This window comes from Ursus maritimus, unplaced genomic scaffold (assembly GCF_017311325.1).
Source record: "Ursus maritimus isolate PB19 unplaced genomic scaffold, ASM1731132v1 scaffold_16, whole genome shotgun sequence".
Classification (NCBI taxonomy): Eukaryota; Metazoa; Chordata; class Mammalia; order Carnivora; family Ursidae; genus Ursus; species Ursus maritimus.
Window position 1 is genome coordinate 28,749,888 of NW_024424008.1, and position 19,046 is coordinate 28,768,933.

The 19,046-nt window shown below is 35.1% G+C and overlaps 1 protein-coding gene across 1 annotated transcript in view; it reads right to left on the reverse strand.

Moving 5' to 3' along the window:
• Positions 1 to 406: 406 nt before the first annotated feature.
• The window catches only part of CEP57 (centrosomal protein 57), a 35,410-nt gene continuing 16,770 nt past the window's right edge, over positions 407 to 19,046 (reverse strand). Inside the window, exons 3-11 of the mRNA XM_008688381.2 lie at positions 16,567 to 16,746; positions 16,059 to 16,180; positions 14,638 to 14,754; positions 13,989 to 14,066; positions 11,637 to 11,744; positions 11,012 to 11,089; positions 4,858 to 5,099; positions 3,943 to 4,087; positions 407 to 2,226 (exon numbers count right to left, since the gene is read on the reverse strand). Coding sequence (XP_008686603.1) covers positions 1,993 to 2,226; positions 3,943 to 4,087; positions 4,858 to 5,099; positions 11,012 to 11,089; positions 11,637 to 11,744; positions 13,989 to 14,066; positions 14,638 to 14,754; positions 16,059 to 16,180; positions 16,567 to 16,746 — 1,304 coding nt within the window. The 3' untranslated portion in view covers positions 407 to 1,992. The remainder of the gene's footprint in view (positions 2,227 to 3,942; positions 4,088 to 4,857; positions 5,100 to 11,011; positions 11,090 to 11,636; positions 11,745 to 13,988; positions 14,067 to 14,637; positions 14,755 to 16,058; positions 16,181 to 16,566; positions 16,747 to 19,046) is intronic.

Genomic DNA, 19,046 nt, shown 5'->3' on the forward strand with positions numbered 1-19,046 from the left:
ATGTTAACCTCCTCCTCTGTGCCCTCACAGCACTGTGCTCATGCTGTCACCACTGCATTCACCACACAAATGTTGAAATAATTCAGATGTCTACCACCTACCTTGTAAGCATACCCTTCTTACTTAGCCTGGTATCCATATCGGCATCTCACACAGAAGATACTTGTATCTGAAATGCACTGCAATAGCGTTCTTACACAAAACAGATGTCTAACAGCAGACTCCTCCACTGTAAACTCTCAGATAAGGAGACAGAGGCAGTATTGGTATGTTCTTGCTTTCAATTCTCACCTGATGGTATTAAAAGCTGGAGTTGAGAGTTTGATTCCTACCTGAGGGATTAGGTGGGTTTTAGCACCATTATATACTTCTCCTAATTAGGACTCAGAGCCACTACAATGCAAAATGAGTGTCACACAGTTTAATGACCTGAAATTCAAACACAGTGATAACAAAAGTTTAATAGTTGAAATGGTGGTTGAGACAAAAAAATACTTTCCATGTCACCGGAGCAGTGATTCCTTGCATCTGGGGACTCACTGTTGTGAATTCAATGAAGATACAAAACTGCACACGCAAACAAAGGTTTACATACAATTTCGGAACATTCACAAACAGATCCAAATTGAAGGAACCTAAATCAAGAACTCTGTAATAATTCAATTAAGAGGCCTAAGAAGCTTAGTGCCCAGACAGGCACTACATTTCATGCTGATTATACCCAGATAAAATCCCAGAACTTCCACTTGGATCCCAGGGGAGGCATACAAAGGAATTTCTTTAACATGTGGTTAATGTGTTCATTAGCACTCTTTAGAGTATATTATATGCCATGAGGCGGTTCAGTCTTGTTGGGTTTAGTTTCTGTGTAAGCATGAGATAGGCAAATTATGTAATACCACACATTCTTGTTTCTCAAAATATGTTAATATCCTATTTAGAAATGCATTTTTTGGGAAGATTACAACAAATAAAGCCTTCATTAACAGGCTGTTAAGGAAAATGTCAGTGTTTCCTTAAAAAAGCTGCTTTATTGACTTCAGTGGCAAATTTATAAAAAGTTCACGTCTTGATTTATGCAGAATTATGATTCACATTATTAACATAATGACAGCTGCACGTGTACAGTTAATGCACTCATACTGTACACCAATAACATGTCCAAGGGGCTCTTCTAAGTTTCAAGATTAAAAAACAACCCCTCAAACTCAATAGCATGATTACAAACAGGTATTATTTAAAAACAACAAATGTATTTGCTTTACAACATTTGTTCTCTCTTCATCCTAAAAGCTCATTTATTTCATTAATAATTTGTACTTTAAAAAATGCTTTTATCATTTTTGCAGTGAATGGACTTAAAATGAATGCTTGGGTCTTTAAAAATTTTTTAATGATGGATAACATCAATACAAGTGTATTTAATACTGATCAATGTCTGAAATGTCAAAAAGAAAAACAAAACAATCCTTTAAATATGTATAAATACTTAAATATAGAAAACCTCCATCAATAGTCAAAACAAAGTATATTTAATGGTTGTATTGGAAAAGAGAAAGGGGCGATTCATGCCAGGGTAAGATTTAAGAATATTTTTTAAGCAAACACTGCCTATGGGACAGCCTCTTATTTTGATAATTTAAACCTAATTTTACTTAGATATGTAAGGAACCAATAAAAAAAAAATCACACCCACAAGTAAACAATTGGTAATTTGTTTACAAAGTGCAGTATTTCAGTACAGCAAATTCATCTCAAAGAAGCAGACTGTGTGGCTTCCTAGCCTTTAAAACTCCCCTGGTTTCCATTTAGGTGGTTTAACATTTAGTCATGATGTGTAACACAAGAAGCCTGTGTAATGAAGCTTGGGCCCCTTAACACCTGCTATTTGTTAATTCCAACATAAGAGAGTATGAGACCTGGAGAGTAAATTGTCAAAATCTGATTGATGAGGTACAGATTATCTGAATAAAATTTATAACCTGGTACCAGTCAGTAATCCCAACATAAACTATTGCTTTGTAATGAACTCTGTATGGTCTGCATGTCCTTCAATAACTGAAGATTTTTCCTGCTTTTTTCACCAGGTCTCGGTTTGGCAACGTCCTTCTTGTTTGTGGTCCCTGTGATTCCAGAAGAACGACTGCTGCTGTTTCCTTCTTCATCAAGAGTCTTTCTGGTGGTTCGCAAGTCCCTCTTCTGCTTCTCTACCTTCTGTTTCTCCAGCTACAAGAAATAACCAAGGCAGGGAAAAAAGAGCATTCAATGAAAACATTCTCTTCCAACAACCAGGTGTTTAACTTTCATACAAACTAAAATCCAAATACTATATTCTGGGTTTATTGTTTTAAAGCCTTCAAAAACCTATTGTACCAGTCACTGAACACTCAGTGTGTAAAAATATAAAGCGACATACAAACAAGTGAAAAAGAGTAAACATATCAATACCGGTGCTGTTTCAGAAGGCAAGGCAGTGTTGCCAAAGTGCAGAATAGAGCGAGAAACAAGAGGGTTTGGGGGAAGGTGTCATGGAAAAGACAAAAAGTCTGACATGGTAAGTGAAGGATAGGGTAGATACTAAAGGTGAAGAACAGGAGAAGAGTGGTTCTAGAAACTAGTCTGAGGTGGCAATGAAACATTCTAGATGGATGAAGAGATGTAACGGTAATGTATTAATACAAAATATTTTTAATTTTATTATTTCACTATTTCACAATAATTCAAACCAGAGAATTTATTTTTAGAGAGCTTTACTTGTACTTTAAGCTGTTGCCAAATTGGTGTTCCATTAGACAGAACAAAATCTAATGTACAAGAAACAAATTAGACCATTACTCCTATAGCAATCATTTGCTTATATTTATTCTTTTTTAAAACATGAACTTTACAAAAAATACTTAAAAGCTCAGGTTTTGGGAGTTGAAAAGACCCATGTTTGCATGCCAGCTCTGCCATTTACCAGTAGGCTAGTATGTCCCTGCACAGAAGTTACTTAATTTCACTTCAGGATATACCTACCTCCCAGGAAACTTAGCCCAGTTTCCTTACCTACAGAATAAGACAATACACCCAGTTCACAAGTGTTCCATGAAAATTAAGTAAGGGAACATATTCAAAAGCACTTAGCATCCATCATGCCTATTACACAGCCACCAATCAGTAAATGTCAGCCAAGCCTGTTCTGCTCCCAGTCTTTCTTCATTTCCATCACTGGTAAGGCCACCCTCTCCCTCCAAATGATATTCAGCAGCAGGTTGCCCTGATCCTTCTACTTCCAAAACATACCTCCAATCTGTCCGCTTCTCCCCCACAGCAGTCACAGATGACCTCTAACGGAGAAGAGCTTCACCCCGCCCAGCTGGTCTCCGGCCCACTCCCAGCAGCTATAGCAATCTCTGAAGCCATGAATCATTACGTTTCTCTCCAGATGAAAACCCTGGAGTGTGCCTTCCCACTGCACTTAGTAGATATTAAATACATGGCTGTTCTATTAATTTAATTAGCAACATAAATATAACCAAAAATTTTTTCACATATTTATATCTGACTTATTCCTTTGGAAATCAAGAATTTCCAAGTGCTTTCAAAAGACTTAGGTAAATTTAGAACCATTTAAATTCATCACAGAAGTTAAAGTTTGTTCACATAAAGGTAAGAATACTAAATAATAATATTCGGTATTTGAAAGATGGATCTTAGATGATAAAATCTACTCTCACAGATTACAAGACAGAGTCTTCCTTCCTAGCCCACTGAACACCAACTCTTAATCATGAAGGGACTGCATTAGTGTCTACAGTAAAGAAATGCTTCCTACAGCTCCCTATCTGTCCACTTCAATGTCATCAATCAATGTACTTGAGGAAAAGGGTTTTTTGGTTCTGCCTTGTTCTTGTTTTTTAATCATTAGAAACAGAGGAAGGGAAATTAAGTTGCAGTTACCTGGGCTTGGTATTTTCGAACTTTAGTTATTTGGTTGGCTTTGGCCTCCATCCTCCCCACCAATGCCTCCAGTTCACACTCTAAGTTGTCTTTCAGTTCTACAGTTGGGGATTCTTGGATAAGTTTCGCAAGCTGCTGGTGATCACTATATAAAAAATAAAAGCAGGGCTTGGTTAAGTTACTGGTTTCATGGTTAGGTCCACCACAACCCACTCACCATGGGACCACTGCTCTGTGCAATAAAAAATGTCTCAATTTCTTAAACAGAGCAACAAGACGTTTTAAAGGTTCAAGAAAGGCACTGGAAGCAAATGCAAGAGGAGTTCTTAATTTCAAAGACCTAATTATTTATATTTCTACCTCCCCCACGACAGTATAAAGGAAAGCCTAGAAAGAAAAGACCTTGTTCCTCAAATATATCCTAACTTACCATTTAAATTTAATTAAACTCAATGTATATCAAGCTCCCGAATAAGGAAATAAAACTTAAATGTAAACCCTGGTCTTGAAAACATTTAACAGTATTAGAAAAGGGAGAGATTTCCCCCAGAACAGTTGTATTTGTTAAGGTCCTAGTAACTTACTTAGTGGTTGGTGCAAGGACTGTGCTCAGATATTTGCTGAACAAATTAACAATATGGTTAATGAAGTCACCAAGAAGTTAAAATGAAGTTTTACAACTATAATTTAAAAAAAAAAAAAGATTTTATTTATTTGAGAGGGAGGGATACAAGCAGCGGGGAGGAGCAGAGGGAGAGAGAACCAGACTCCCCACTGAGCAGGGAGCCCGATGCGGGGCTCAATCCCAGGACCCCAGGAGCATGACCTGAGCCGAAGGCAGACGCTTAACTGACTGAGCCACCCAGGTGCCCTTAGAACTAAATATAATTAAAAAAACCAAAAACTAAAACTCACAAGCTCATTTGCCCAAATTCATCTTGTAAAGTCTGTAAGACTTCTGATAACTCTTCGTTAATGCTGTTGGAGGAGGAAGGCGTTACTGACAACTTTTTACTTTTACCACTTCGTGAAGAACCTTGCTTTGTCAAAGGAACATTGTTGACCACTCGATCATTGCACAGGGCTTTACTGTGTTGCTTCATTAGATGCAAGACATGCTGAACATTGGCTACCACAGCATGGCTAGGACTGGTGGACTGAAGAAAAATGAGAATTAATTGAAGCCGCATCCTCTAAATCTGTTTTCTTGTTTACTCCCTAAGCGGAGTAAAAAGACCCCCACCCATAAAGAGGCTATGATATAAATCTCCTAGAGTAAATCCAAATACCAAGTCCCATTTAACCTCTGAAATATCTCCAAACCACCTTAGTTTCCACCCTACTGTCATTCCCTTGCAACCACCTCTACTTGCTACAGGAAGATTCCATTTGGCCTCCCTGCCCCCAGTGTGTTCAGTCTTTAACTCCATAGTGCTATCGGCTCTCCCCCTAAAATATTACTCTAGTAGTAATATCAGGGCGTTCTCCTACTTGAATTATTTGATGTTAAGCCCACTAACTCCAATGTCCAAACTCCTTAGCATAGAAAAAAGTCTTCTATCATCGAGCTGCAACTGATACTGTCTGGCCTTATGTCTCACCATCTCCTAATTTCTCTGCTTGCTTGCTTTACTTATTTATTTTATTTAAAACCAATTTAATTAACATATAACAACGTGGATGGAACTAGAGGGTATTATGCTAAGTGAAATAAGTCAGTCAGAGAAAGACAAATACCATGATTTCACTCATGTGGAATTTAAGAAACAAAACAGATGAACACAGAGGAAGAAAAGGAAAAATAAAGATGAAAACAGAGAGGGAAGCAAACCATGACAGACTCTTAACTCTAGGAAACAAACAGGGTTGCTGGAAGGGAGGGGAGTCGGGGGATGGGGTCACTGGGTGACAAGCATTAAGGAAGGGACTTGGAAGTAATGAGCACCAGGTGCTGTACGCAACTGATGAATCACTGAAATATCTCTGAAAATTTGCATTATTTAAATAAACTGTATTTGCACATGCCATTTCTCTTGTGTGGCCAGTATTTTTTACTGTCCTTTAAAACCCAGTTCAAATATATTAACTTTTAACGAATTCCTTAAAACCTCGAGGTAATGAATTGGTCCAATTAAGTAGTCCATTCTCAGATCACCTACAGCATTTATTACTATCATAGTGTTTATCACAATATATTACAACTGTGTTTGCACATTTATTTTACCTACTAAATAGTGTATGTACTCCCAGGTGGTAGGGACTGTTGTCAAATTCATTTCTCTATCCTCAAATAGTAAGATGCACAAAGTTCGTCCTTGTCACATAAACAATAGGAAAAACCTGGTATCCTTCTCAAAATTTCTGGTTTTGAATATTAAACAATAATCTCCATATGCTATTTCAGTTTACAAACAGATGGCACGACTACCTTGCCTCCATAAGCATCATCCAGACAGCTTGTTTAAAATCCAGATTCCTAAGTAACACTCCAAACTCAGTGTGGGATCAAGGCTTGGAAATGTGTATTTTTAAGTTTGCCAGTTGATTCTGACCAGCCAGCTTTGAAAACCACTGTGCTAAGCTAATGGATACTCTCTTTTATCCTACTTTCTACTGTTAGGTAGCAAACTGAATCCAGCATTATATATGAAGAAGTATACATACAATATCCAAGTGGGGTTTATTCCAGGAATTCAAGACTAGTTCAATTATTTTAAAAAATCGATCAACGTAACGTAGCGTATCAACAGTAAAAAGGAAAAAACACATAACCACATCACTTAATGAAGAAAAGCATTTGAAAACATCCAATACACAATCAGGTACTTTAAGCAAAGTAAAAAGAAACAGAAAGAAATTTCCTCCAGTTGATAAAAAGCATTGACAAAGAACCTACAGCTAACATCCTATTTACTGGTGAGACTGAATGCTAATATTCTCCCCCCACTTAAGATTAGAAAAAAGGCAAGGATGTCCACTCTCATCACTCTTGCTTAATGTAATACTAGAAATCCTAGCTAGTGCATTAAGGCAAAAAAAGGAAATAAAAGACATGCAAATTAAAAATAAATAAAACGGTCCCTATTTACAGATGACATGCTTCTTTACATAGAAAATTCTAACCAATCCAAAAAATAATTCCTAGGACAAGTAATTCAGAGAATCACAGAATGTAAGTTCAACATACAAAAACTAAATACACTAACAATGATTACATAGAAATTAAATTAAAACTAAATACAACTTACATTTGCTCCAAAAAAATATAGGAGTATAAATCTAATAAAACAGACATGGGACCAATATGCCAGAAACCACAAAATACTGGTGAAAGAAATCAAAGATCTAGATAAATAAATAAAAGCTACACAATATTCATGGTCTGGAAGACTCAACATAACAAGGACATCAATTCTCCTAAGCTGATCTATAAGTATAATATAATTCCAATCAAAATTATAACAAGACTTTTTTTTTTTTGTAGACATAGAAAAGCTTATTCTAGAATTCATATGAAGAGTCAAAGAAACTAGAAGAGCTCAAACAATTTTGAAAAAGAATAGAGAAAAGAATCACTCTGCCTGATGTTAAGACTTACTATAAAAAGCCACAGTAATCAAGGCAGTGTGGTACTGGCAAAGACGTGAACACATGTATCGATGGAACATAATATAAAATAAACCTTGACCTAACAAGCCTCATACTGTATACAAAAATCATTTCAAGTAGATCACAGATTTAGATGTAAAATATAAAACTATAAAATATGAAACGTAAGTGAATATCTATAGTATGTCGGTCCTGGCAAAGAGTTCTTAGACCTGACAGCAAAAGCATGATTCACAAAAAGCAAAAATCAATTGACTGCATTTCATCAAAACAAAAAGCTGCTCTGTGAAACACTGTAAGAGGAAGAGAGACTGGAGGATATACTTGCAAACTACGTATCTGATATATGACTTGTATCAAAATACAGAAATCTCAAAACCTAACAGGAAAAAAAACAAACAAAATAACCAACCCAATTAAAAAAGGGCAAGAAATGTAGGTAGATATTTCACTAGAGGATATACGGATGGTAAATAAGCACATAAAAAGAATAGAACTACCATCATTAGTGTAATATAAATTAAAAGCACAGTGAGATATCATAACATACACAGCAGAACAGCTAAAATAAAGTGACAATATTAAATGCTGGTAAAGATGGGGAAAAACTTCATCTCTTGGGCATTGATACTGGGAATGAAAAATGGTACAATCACTCAAAAATAGTTGGGTAGTTTAAAAACAAAACACTTACCATACAATCCAGCAATCACATTCCCGGACATTTATCCCAGAGAAATGAATACTAAGTCCACACAAAAACCTATACACGATGTTTATACTGGTTTTGTTTGTGAACACCAAGAATTGGGAGCAACCCAAAGGTTCTTCAATGGGTGAATTATTAAACTGTGGTACATTCACACCATGGGATATTCAACCAAGAGAAAAGAAGGAACTATGGATACACATGACAATTTGATGAATCTTAAGGGAATTATACTGAGTGAAAAGGTCAATCTCAAAAAGGTTACATCCTATGTAATTCCCATTTTTGAAAGGGCAAAACTGGAGATATGGAGTGGTGGTGGTTACACATATATAAACGTGATATAATCGCACTGACCAAAACCTGCATATGCGTGTGCACATGTACACACCCACAAGGACGTAAAACTAGAGAAATCTGAACAAGGTCTTTGGATTGTACCAGTGTTAATCTCTTGGTCATGAAACTATACTACGTTATGTAATGTACTGCTGCTGCAGGTACACCAGATGAAGGGTACGTGGGACCGTTTATTATTTTTGCAACTTTCTGTAAATCTAGAATCATTTCAAAATTAAAAAGTTAGTCTATGTTTTTATCAAGATGATTTAAATTCACCCACAATTAAAATGGTTTAGATATACATTCTCCCTTGCAACTCTGCAGTCATCAATACAACCTTGATGATTATCAAGAACCAAATTCATTTGTTTCATTAACAATGTAAATGCTGATATAGATGGTATTCATTTAAAGTGTGAAAATTTGTGAGTATGTGAAATCACTATTTCACTTGTAACCTGTAATATGTATTTGCTATATTAATTACCTGCCTATGTATACTTGCAATAAGCAGTATATAGTTTTTAAAATTCTTTTTCCTGTTATTTCTGGTTGTATTTAATATAATTTTTTATCTATTTGACCTATAATTTAAAACAAAGACATAAAATATGCCTTTATGTCTTTTTAATTTCATTTTTCTAGTATTTTTACTGCATTTTACAAGTGTACTGGTCTATGACAACACATAATTAAAAATAAAAACTGATACTTCATAACAGAGAGTTCGACGGAACACTTGGCTACGTGACAGCACATTCTTAGCTATTTGAATATATTTTTTTAAAGATTTTATTTATGTATTTGAGAGAGTGAGCGAGTGAGAGAGAGAGTGTGAGCCGGAGGAGGAGCAGAGGGAGAGGGAGAAGCAGACTCCCTAAGAAGGGAGCCCGATGAAGGGGCTCAATTCCAGGACTCCAGGATCATGAATTCAGCTGAAGGCAGACAATTAACCAACTGAGCCACTCAGGTGCCCTATCTGAATAATATTTCACAAAGAGTACAAATAATTTCAGGAGAGTTTAGGTTGAAAAGACTGGTCTTTGAACCTGTCCTGTTCAACCTTCGTATTAATGACTTCAGTGAGAATTATCAAAGACAGGCAATTAAATTTGGAGATAACACAAATAATGAACTAGATTCTAATGTAATGTGGGATAGAGTGAATCTATTCCTACAGTTTCATTTACTTAGAAATTCTGTATAAAATAAATCTACAAGTATAGGACCTACACTACAGAGGCTAATGCAAAGATTCAGAAAAACACCTGTTACCTCAGTTGACTCTAAAATTAATGAGAGGGAGGGATCATGTGGCTTCCTCCAGAACATTAATATGATGCTAGACTGAGAGACTCCCAGAACATGACAAAGTCTCTATTCTGTGCTAGTCACACCACATTTAGAAAGGAAGAGTGATGAGAAGGTAAAGAAACTCAGAAAACACAATAGCTGAAGAAAATGGAAGTGCTTATAACCTATAATAGAATAAGGAGATGAGAATAAAGTTATTTTCAAAAGTTTTAAAATTTCCCTACCATCAGGGGCTCATTTGTTCTATGTGGATCCCTGAGAGCAGAAAAAGAACAATGAGAATTTTCAGTGAAAGATTTTAACTTATTGAGGAACTTTCAAATAAAGTGGTCTAGAAATGTATTAATGAGGTCTCATCAGATATATTTAAAAAAAAAAGATTATTTATTTTAGAGAGAGTGGGGAGAAAGGGAAGGTCAGGGGGAGAGAGAATCTCAAGTAGACTCCCTGCTGAGTGCAAAGCAGGACTCCGGGCTTGATCCCAGGACCCTGAGATCATGACCTGAGCTGAAATCAAGAGTCAGCCATCAACCAACTGAGCCACCCAGGCGCCCCTAAACTAACACAGTATTAAGCACTTATTAGAGATCACGCAGTACTTGCTGATATTTGACAAAATTATCATCTCTACATTTAAACACTATTTCTGACTGCCTCTTGGAGGAGAATGAGTTCTGTAAGTAATATGCATGTGAGGACAAACAGGATGTAATTTCTATTTACTTAAATATTTACCTATATTTAAACATAAATGAACAAGACTGATACTAAAAATCCAATGCTATAAATATACGATTTCCTATTTCATTTAATTCTATCTGCAACCACCCCTTCTCCAAACCAGGGTGTCGGATTTTGTTACGTAACTTTCCTTGCACATATGCTTTATCTGCTTTAAAGTCCCCCCAGTCTCTTCCCTCCTCCCCCAAACCTATAAAATCTTCTGTCTCGTTTTCACATCACGATGATCCATACTAATAAAGGGGCAGAAAAATGTTTTCAACATTTATAGGCGTACAGGTGTTATGAGTTGATTTAATTCAAAGAGCTAAGTTGTAAAGAAAAAAAAAAAAATCCAGACTTTGAGCAACTCACCTTTCCAGCTACAAACGGCATATCCCCCAAGCATAATCTATAATGTGGTTGTGCAGCAAAATAGTTCCTAGAACCTTTCTGAATGGAAAGGAAAGAAAAATAAGTTTACTCACATGATGATAAAAGCTGACCATATACAACTAACCCGAAATTTCAGCTTAATGCTGGGCTACTACTTGCTTTATCAATACTGGAATGTTCTTGAGCTCCTAATAATACTTGACAACATGCATTCTAGCCTAGGAAAGGCTAGGAAGGAAAACATAGTACCTGCCAAAACGGCCATTACAGTCTCAGTAAAGAAACAGTGTGCATATGTATGTGATATATGTATAGTCACATACACTTAAAAACATTTTAAGAGGAAAAGGTCGTTAATAGCAATACTGAATAATAATTAAGACTTGTGTAGTGTTTTGCAGTTCCAAAATGCTTTCATATATATTATCTATCAAGGTGAAAATTTATTAGTAGTTATTACTTAATCCCATCTTCCCAATGAAGAAACTGAATGAAAGAGATTTCCTTATCTAAGGGTGACGTATCACATTGTTTTATGAATATTTTCACATAAATTACGCTAAGTAATAATCAGCACTTTGACTTATGGGTCCTGTTTTTGTACCTTTTCTGGTGGTTTTGACTTCTTTTTTTTAACTCTTCTTGCACTGGGAACAACTGGAGCTGCTTTATCTTCAAAGATAATTCTATTTGTTTCTAGACCAGTCTGCAACTAAGAAAAATAGGACAGCATAAAGTTAATGCTATAGAAATAAAAGCTATTATTTAAATTTGAGATTTGCTACATAAAGACCTGTAAAAGCCTATAGTAGTAGTATCAGACTGAAAACCACATCACAGCTGTGTAACTTGTCTTGAATCAATCTGTCAACATTTACCAAATATTTTAAATCAATACAAAGTCTCTCATTTTATCTTGAAGTGCTGTGTTATAATTTGCCTTTTCTTTTTTAGCTTGAAACCCTCTAGCTCCATTATCTGTAGTTGTTCCATAAATTAGACCTAATGAGTTAAATGCAATGTATTTAACTCCAAACCAATGCCTCAATATTTTCTTCTTTTTTACACATGGCCACCACATCAGTCAATTAAGCGTCTGCCTTCGACTCAGATCATGATCCCAGATGTCCTAAGATGGAGCCTGGCTTCTGGCTCCCTGCTCACTGGGGAGTCTGCTTCTCACTCTCCCCCTTCTCCACCGCCCCCCCAACCATGTGCTCACACGCTCTCAAATAAAATCTTAAAAAAAAAGGTTAGCCTAACTTGGAACCATGTATGATCCATGGTCATTATTATTCCACTATAATAGTGTTCACTATCAGAACTCAAAATCTTGACTGAAACTCAGAAGTCAAAACCTTTACTATAATATCAGTAATAACTATTTGGTCCCTTCTTTATGCCTGAGAAATGAAAAAAGAAAGCAAAAATACTGTAAATTAACTTTTTAAATTCATAAGATAATTAACTTGCTTAATTTTTATTTCATGTACAATAGAACTCACCACCACAATGTACATAAAGCACAATCCGTGGGTTTGCATGTTACAAGTGAGGAAATGGAGACACAGTAAAATGGCCTACACTAAAGTGGAATGGGCAGAGAAACCAAGTAATCTCAAAATTTGTTGGGGATCAAAAATAAAGCCACATGACTATGTAACTCAGCACACTGAAGCAAAAATAAAATAACATAAGAACAAAAATACACAAATTGATCAGAAGGTAAATATCTGCGAAAGAAAATACATCAGGTTTAATAGAAAGAGATTATGTTAACTCCATCAGTTCTGGGAAGAAATAGAAGAAGTACACAAGACGACAAAGGTTAACAGAATGTTTACAGTCCTGCAAGCCCACATATGAACTGAGCTCAGGAATCCGCTGGCAATTGACCCCAGCCTGAACTTCAGAGCCTCCATTCCTAACTGTTTTGGAATCAAGACCTGCTTCTTGTGTTAATATGATGAGAAAAGATACATACAAATTTATAAAACTTAAAGGCTTTGGAAGTGGGAGGGCCATACATGGGAGGTATTTGAATAAATAAGCTCTTAAGAGAGTCTCCAGTTACAAACAAGGTGTTTATTTATTTTGTTACTGTGTACAAAAGTATTACTGTATCTTTTAGAAATGCAGTTCTGGTTGGTATACATAAATTCAATGTTTCTGTGAATTCACACTGCCTCACCTATTCTATCTGGTAGCCGATGCATGGGATAAAATCAAAGACTAGGAGCAAACAGAGCTCGCTTTCCTTATATGGTAGCTTTTGTGAATTAGTATGGGTCACTAGCTATTGGGTCAGCCCATTACCTCAATTTCTGTCCTGGTGTTTTGAGGCCACCAAGGAAAAGGAAAATGTGTAAGAAGGAAACTTACATGATGGCTTTCAACCATTTCCAGTAGTGTTCCATGTGAGAAAATTTTACATGGTTATGTATTACCTTATAATATATATTATCTTTGATGTTTTAGTCTACTGATATTTTTAAAATGACTGAAACCCCAGAATTTGAAAAACTCTAAAAAACTGCCCAACTTTTACTCTCTGCCTGTAAAAATATAGGTTTATAATTTTCCATATCAAGTTATGTCTGACAATTTATATATTGGGCTATTCCAAAATATAAATAATCTAAGCAGCCCACGTTTATTTTTTTATTATTATTATTTTTTAAAAGATTTTACTTATTTATTTGACAGAGAGAGAGAGACAGCCAGCGAGAGAGGGAACACAAGCAGGGGGAGTGGGAGAGGAAGAAGCAGGCTCCCAGCAGAGGAGCCTGATGTGGGGCTCGATCCCAGGACTCTGGGATCACGCCCTGAGCTGAAGGCAGACACTTAATGACTGAGCCACCCAGGCGCCCCTAAGAAGCCCACATTTAATCTTTTGTTTATTATATAAAGAAAAGTATGAAATATGAGGAGCCTACCTGCTGACACTGCAACTTACCTGGGCTGCCTTAGCTTGCATACGTTTCCTTTCCTGTTCTTCTTCACGGAGTTTTGCTTCCAACTCTTGCATTTTTTTCTAGTGATAAAAATAATAAAAGTGGTTAGTGAAAAGATTTAGTGTCTTTTAGCACAGTAAATATATGCTTTTTAGTTTACTCTAGTAATGACACCGTGCTTGCCAGTAACCATGACACTCTCCTTTGTGATTCATTATTAGACATTTGTGAAGTAGCTGTGAGGCAGTTGAACAGAATTATGGGTAAAATCTATGGCCAAAGAACACAGCTCTGTATGTAGGCATAGAGGATACATGGAAGCTAAATTGGGAACTTAATCTCAGTGGTATTAAATACTTCCCAAGTGAATCAATTAAAACTAAAGAGAACAACTTAAACCAAGTAATACAAGCCTTAAGTATGATCAAAAACATTTAAGCTTCCAACATTTTCAAGAAGAACTACTTCCTTATGTGCAGCAAGATTATAAAATGTGAACTTTCTCCAAATTTACACTTTTGTCCTTTAAAAATTCCTATTTCTTTGCTACAAGGTCACTTTTCTTCCTATGAATATCCAGTACTATAAAATGATTAATTTTACAAAAGAACCAGTATTATGCACTGATGAGTAATAGGAACATTCACTGACTTCTGCCAAGGCCTGCATTGTGGTAAGTTTGTTATACTCCTGTTCCAGAAGATCCAACTTTTCAAGCTGGCTCTGCACATGTGTTTGATCATGTTGTCGTTCTCTTTCGAGGGAAACCTGGGGAACAGTATTAAACACAGCATGATAATCTGACAAAACAAAAAGCAAGTGACACGGGGCATATACTATATACTATATTTGCCTGGCCTTTCATAGAACTACTTGGATACTACAGAGAAATTCTAGGAGAACAATATTAAGATGAAACCACAGGGGGAAAACAAAAAATACAAGTGGAATCTTGTTCTTACCATATACTATTATAACATTTGGTTCCATATACTGAGACTTTCATTACACTCTGGGATAGCAGGGATTTATTAGATACATATACACTAATACTTTCAATGAGTCTGGCTCCCTTACACAGTTAAGCTCTAAACTAAGGCGATAATTATGTTTTTTGTATCTATCATTTGTACTTCCTCTGAATTCTATGTAAAACATCTATTATTTTTTTAGTTTTAGTGTTAAGGCTTTAAAAAGATGGCCACCTGACAGTCCCAGAGTAAACCATTAAACTAGGCTAAATTGAGGTCTATTGGTAAAAAGCCAAAACACTAAGCACTTAAATTTATAAACAGCATATCTTCATCTACAAGACTATGGCTGTAAGTGTCATACTAACAGAAATTTGAATAAGATTAAATAAAACAGTAATTTTTTCCCAGGAATTTGTGGGAATTACTAATTCCCTCCAATCCACCTTAGTGGATAGTTGCTGCCCTTAAAAAATACAGTTAAAAATGGGCATAAATCATATTTTATTTCCAGTATTGGAACCATTCTTATGAAATGGACTATTTAAAATTTACTTATGAAACAAGTTTATTAATTCAAAGACATTTATTATACATGCCTAATAGATATACTAATCAAAACATTTTACTCTTCTCTTATAGATGCTTTCTAACCTAAGAATTGGAATATCCCAATGAAAAGAATTACTATACTACTCTATATAACGTTTTCCATTTCCAATCATATGGCAGATTGAACTGACGACCCCTTTCCCCACCCTATAAATGATTCCAAGTAATTTCAGTCTTGGGCTGTCATACTGTTCAAAAGCCAGAAGCTATCAAAGCTGTACGCAGGGGATACAGCAGGGTGTGTGAGGGTCATCCAAAAAGGAAACCTCTTTATAGCTATGCTGAAGAAACAAATTACATTTTCCCTCAAAGCTTACATTAGTTGTTTCTCAAGATGACCTACTGGTACTACTATCACTGATTAAGATAAAAGGAGAAATGATTATTGTAACAGAACCGTTAGTCTTTACTGAGAAAAAAAATCTTTAGGTCAGTCTAATTTTCCCCATAACTAACTGTTCTTGAAAACGAATCTGTGATGCACCATACCTGTTTTTCTAAGACAGATGTCCTTTCCATTTCTGCATGCTTTATCATGTTGCGCATGTATTCCAACTGTTTTTCTAAAAGATTACATTTATTTTCTGCAGCTAACAACTGAGATGTCAGTTCTAAAAAGAATACGTGAGAAAAGCAGAAATTAGCTCACTCATGGAAGAGTTGTAATAAGCTGTTAATGGGAACTGACTCTACTGTGTATACAACAAACACTTTACAGTAGCTCTACAAGCCTATTCAGATGACCTAAGTCATTCCCTTTCTATATGCTAGTCCAATCTGTCTTGAATTCAGTCAGTAAATATAATGCAGGACCATCAGCATGTGCTCTTCGAAATGCACTTGAGTATAATTTAATTCTGGAGTGCCCAAAGACACTGACTACTAGAAAATACTAATGCGAAATTGCTTTTAGAATAATTTTACAATACTGACTTTGTATATTTCATTTTGTATTTTGTGTATTTGTAGGTTTCATTCCCTTCATAATTAAACAAACCTTGATTGTGCTTTGACTCCTCATTCTTTGAATTCTCTCTTTCTTGTATCTGTTCATCCAATACTTTCTTATATTCAATTGTTTCTCTAGACAAGGTTTTCACACTTTCTTCTGCCTGAATCCTTTCAAGTTCTAAGCGTCGAATCTTATCTTGAAGATTCTTCAGAGCAGAAAATATAGCTGCCAAATCCAAACATAAATAACATATGGAGATAGTTCAATGAAAAAAAACACATCTAAATAAAAAATAAAATATGGGTGGGCCCAGGGGAGAATCACCTTTTGGGGAAAAATGAAATGCTAATTACTGTCACATAATTGTTTTATTAAAAATCCATTTAAAGACATATTCAGAGTCTCTGAAATGTGCTAGATACTCAAAAACCAAGTTCTGGTAAAACATTTTAAAGATTTGATAAAATGGTAAAAATATTTAGCTAATCATATAAAATTCATAGCTGTCCAAAGTACATTAACTACCAATCCTTTTTCTGTTTCATTAATAGGATCACATGCAGAATCCAACTGTAGAGTTAAAGATCTCAAGCACAAAAAGGGCTATTTTTTTTAAATCTCTATTTTTCATTATATAGGAAAAATTCTAATCATTCTTTAAACTGCCCCCCCCCCAAAGTTTCTGATTATAAAAATAATACAGTCACTACAGAAGGCACAGGAAAATACAACAAAAAGAACAACTTATACTCCTTCTACCAAGAGACAGATAATGACTATCATTTTTGGTTATTGCTTTCAATCTTTTTTGATATGCATAAAATAAACTGAGATCAAAATCTGAGTTTTGTTTTTCACTTTAGCACTATGAAACTGTGAGCATTCCCTCACACAATCAGATAATTAGCACTATGACTGTGAGCATTCCCTCATACAATCAGCTAATCTTAAAAGATTACTTCCTCATAATCAATAATTAAAAATTGAAAAATTAAGTTGCTGAGTCAAAAAATATCCATATTTGAAAGGCTCTTAAAACAAAGTACCTTCATAAAAGGCTGTATATCAATTTATACTTTCATCAGATGTATGTGTCTTTGGCAACAGATACCACTATTAATTACAATGTTCCTGTTATTTTGATTAAGAAACAAAAACTACTTCTGGTTATTTTATTTTGCATTTCTATTAAAAGTATATATATATATGTAACTGGCTAATTTTCTTTTGAATTCCTTTAGAAAAAGTTCCCCCTATCACTTTATTATTGGTCTTTAATTCCAGAAAATACAGCTGCCGGTTTAGATGCTGTCAGTTTTGGTATAAAGATGTTCTGATTTTTCGTATCATTATAACAATCTTTCACATCAAGTTCTTTATATAGGTAGAACATTCTTCTGTAACTTCAAGAATATATAAACTTTATATTTTCCTTTATTGTACTTACAGTTTCACATGTTTATATTTAATTCTTTAACTGAAATAAAACATACTTTTGTATTGAAGGAAGAACTTTAAAAGGCATCTGTATCATATACCAAATTCACACAGGTACCAATATATATAGATGTAATTATTACTTACACACACACACACCTGAAACCACAGTTTCAGGACTTTTATTCTGATTTCACTATTACTATTCTAGTGTTTTAACTATTAAAACCTTATAAACATCAATACTGCCAGTCTCCCACATTACAGAAATCTTTAAAACATTTCAAATTTATTCTTACCAATATTCAGAAACATTTAGCCTAAACAATGACTTACATGAAACATTACGTAAACCATATAATATGTAGGAAGAACTGTTGTCTTGTAAAAATCCAGGCTTCTTACTCAAAACAAGGCATACTTTTCCATTTATTAATATAATTCATTCATTCACTGAATTTTTAGAGCCTAGAATGTTATAGGCCCCAAACAGGAGACTGATATATTTTATATCATAGCCAGCTTATTCTTTCTATTATGCAATGAGACTACAGCGTAATTAGAAAAAACACAGACATGAAACACATACAATGTAGAAACCTGAAAAATCAACAGAAAAGACTATGAGAAGAGGAAAAGAGTCCAGACTTAAGATTAGTATTTAAAGGAACAATTCTTTAAAAAACCCGGAGTAATTAGATAACAAATGTAATAGGAAAAGAGAAAATTATTTCTATGCCTTTTAATATCAATTCAGGTTCCCCCCACCAAGATTTATTTATTTATTCCAGAAAGAAAGAACGCAGTTCGGAGGAGCAGAGGGAGAAGGAGAAAGAAACTCAAGCACATGCCACTCTGAGCACAGAGCCTGATGTGGAGCTTGATCCCAACACCATGAGATCACTACCTGAGCGAAAACCAAGAGTGGGACACCCACTGTGCCACCCAGGTGCTCCATCAATACAGGTTTTTTTTTTTAAACCTCTTCTGAACTACTAAAACTTTGTAATACCAAACATTTCTTGCATTCCTTCATTAGATTATACCTAATAGTGTATATTTTGCTAGTATTTTACTTCTGCATTTAC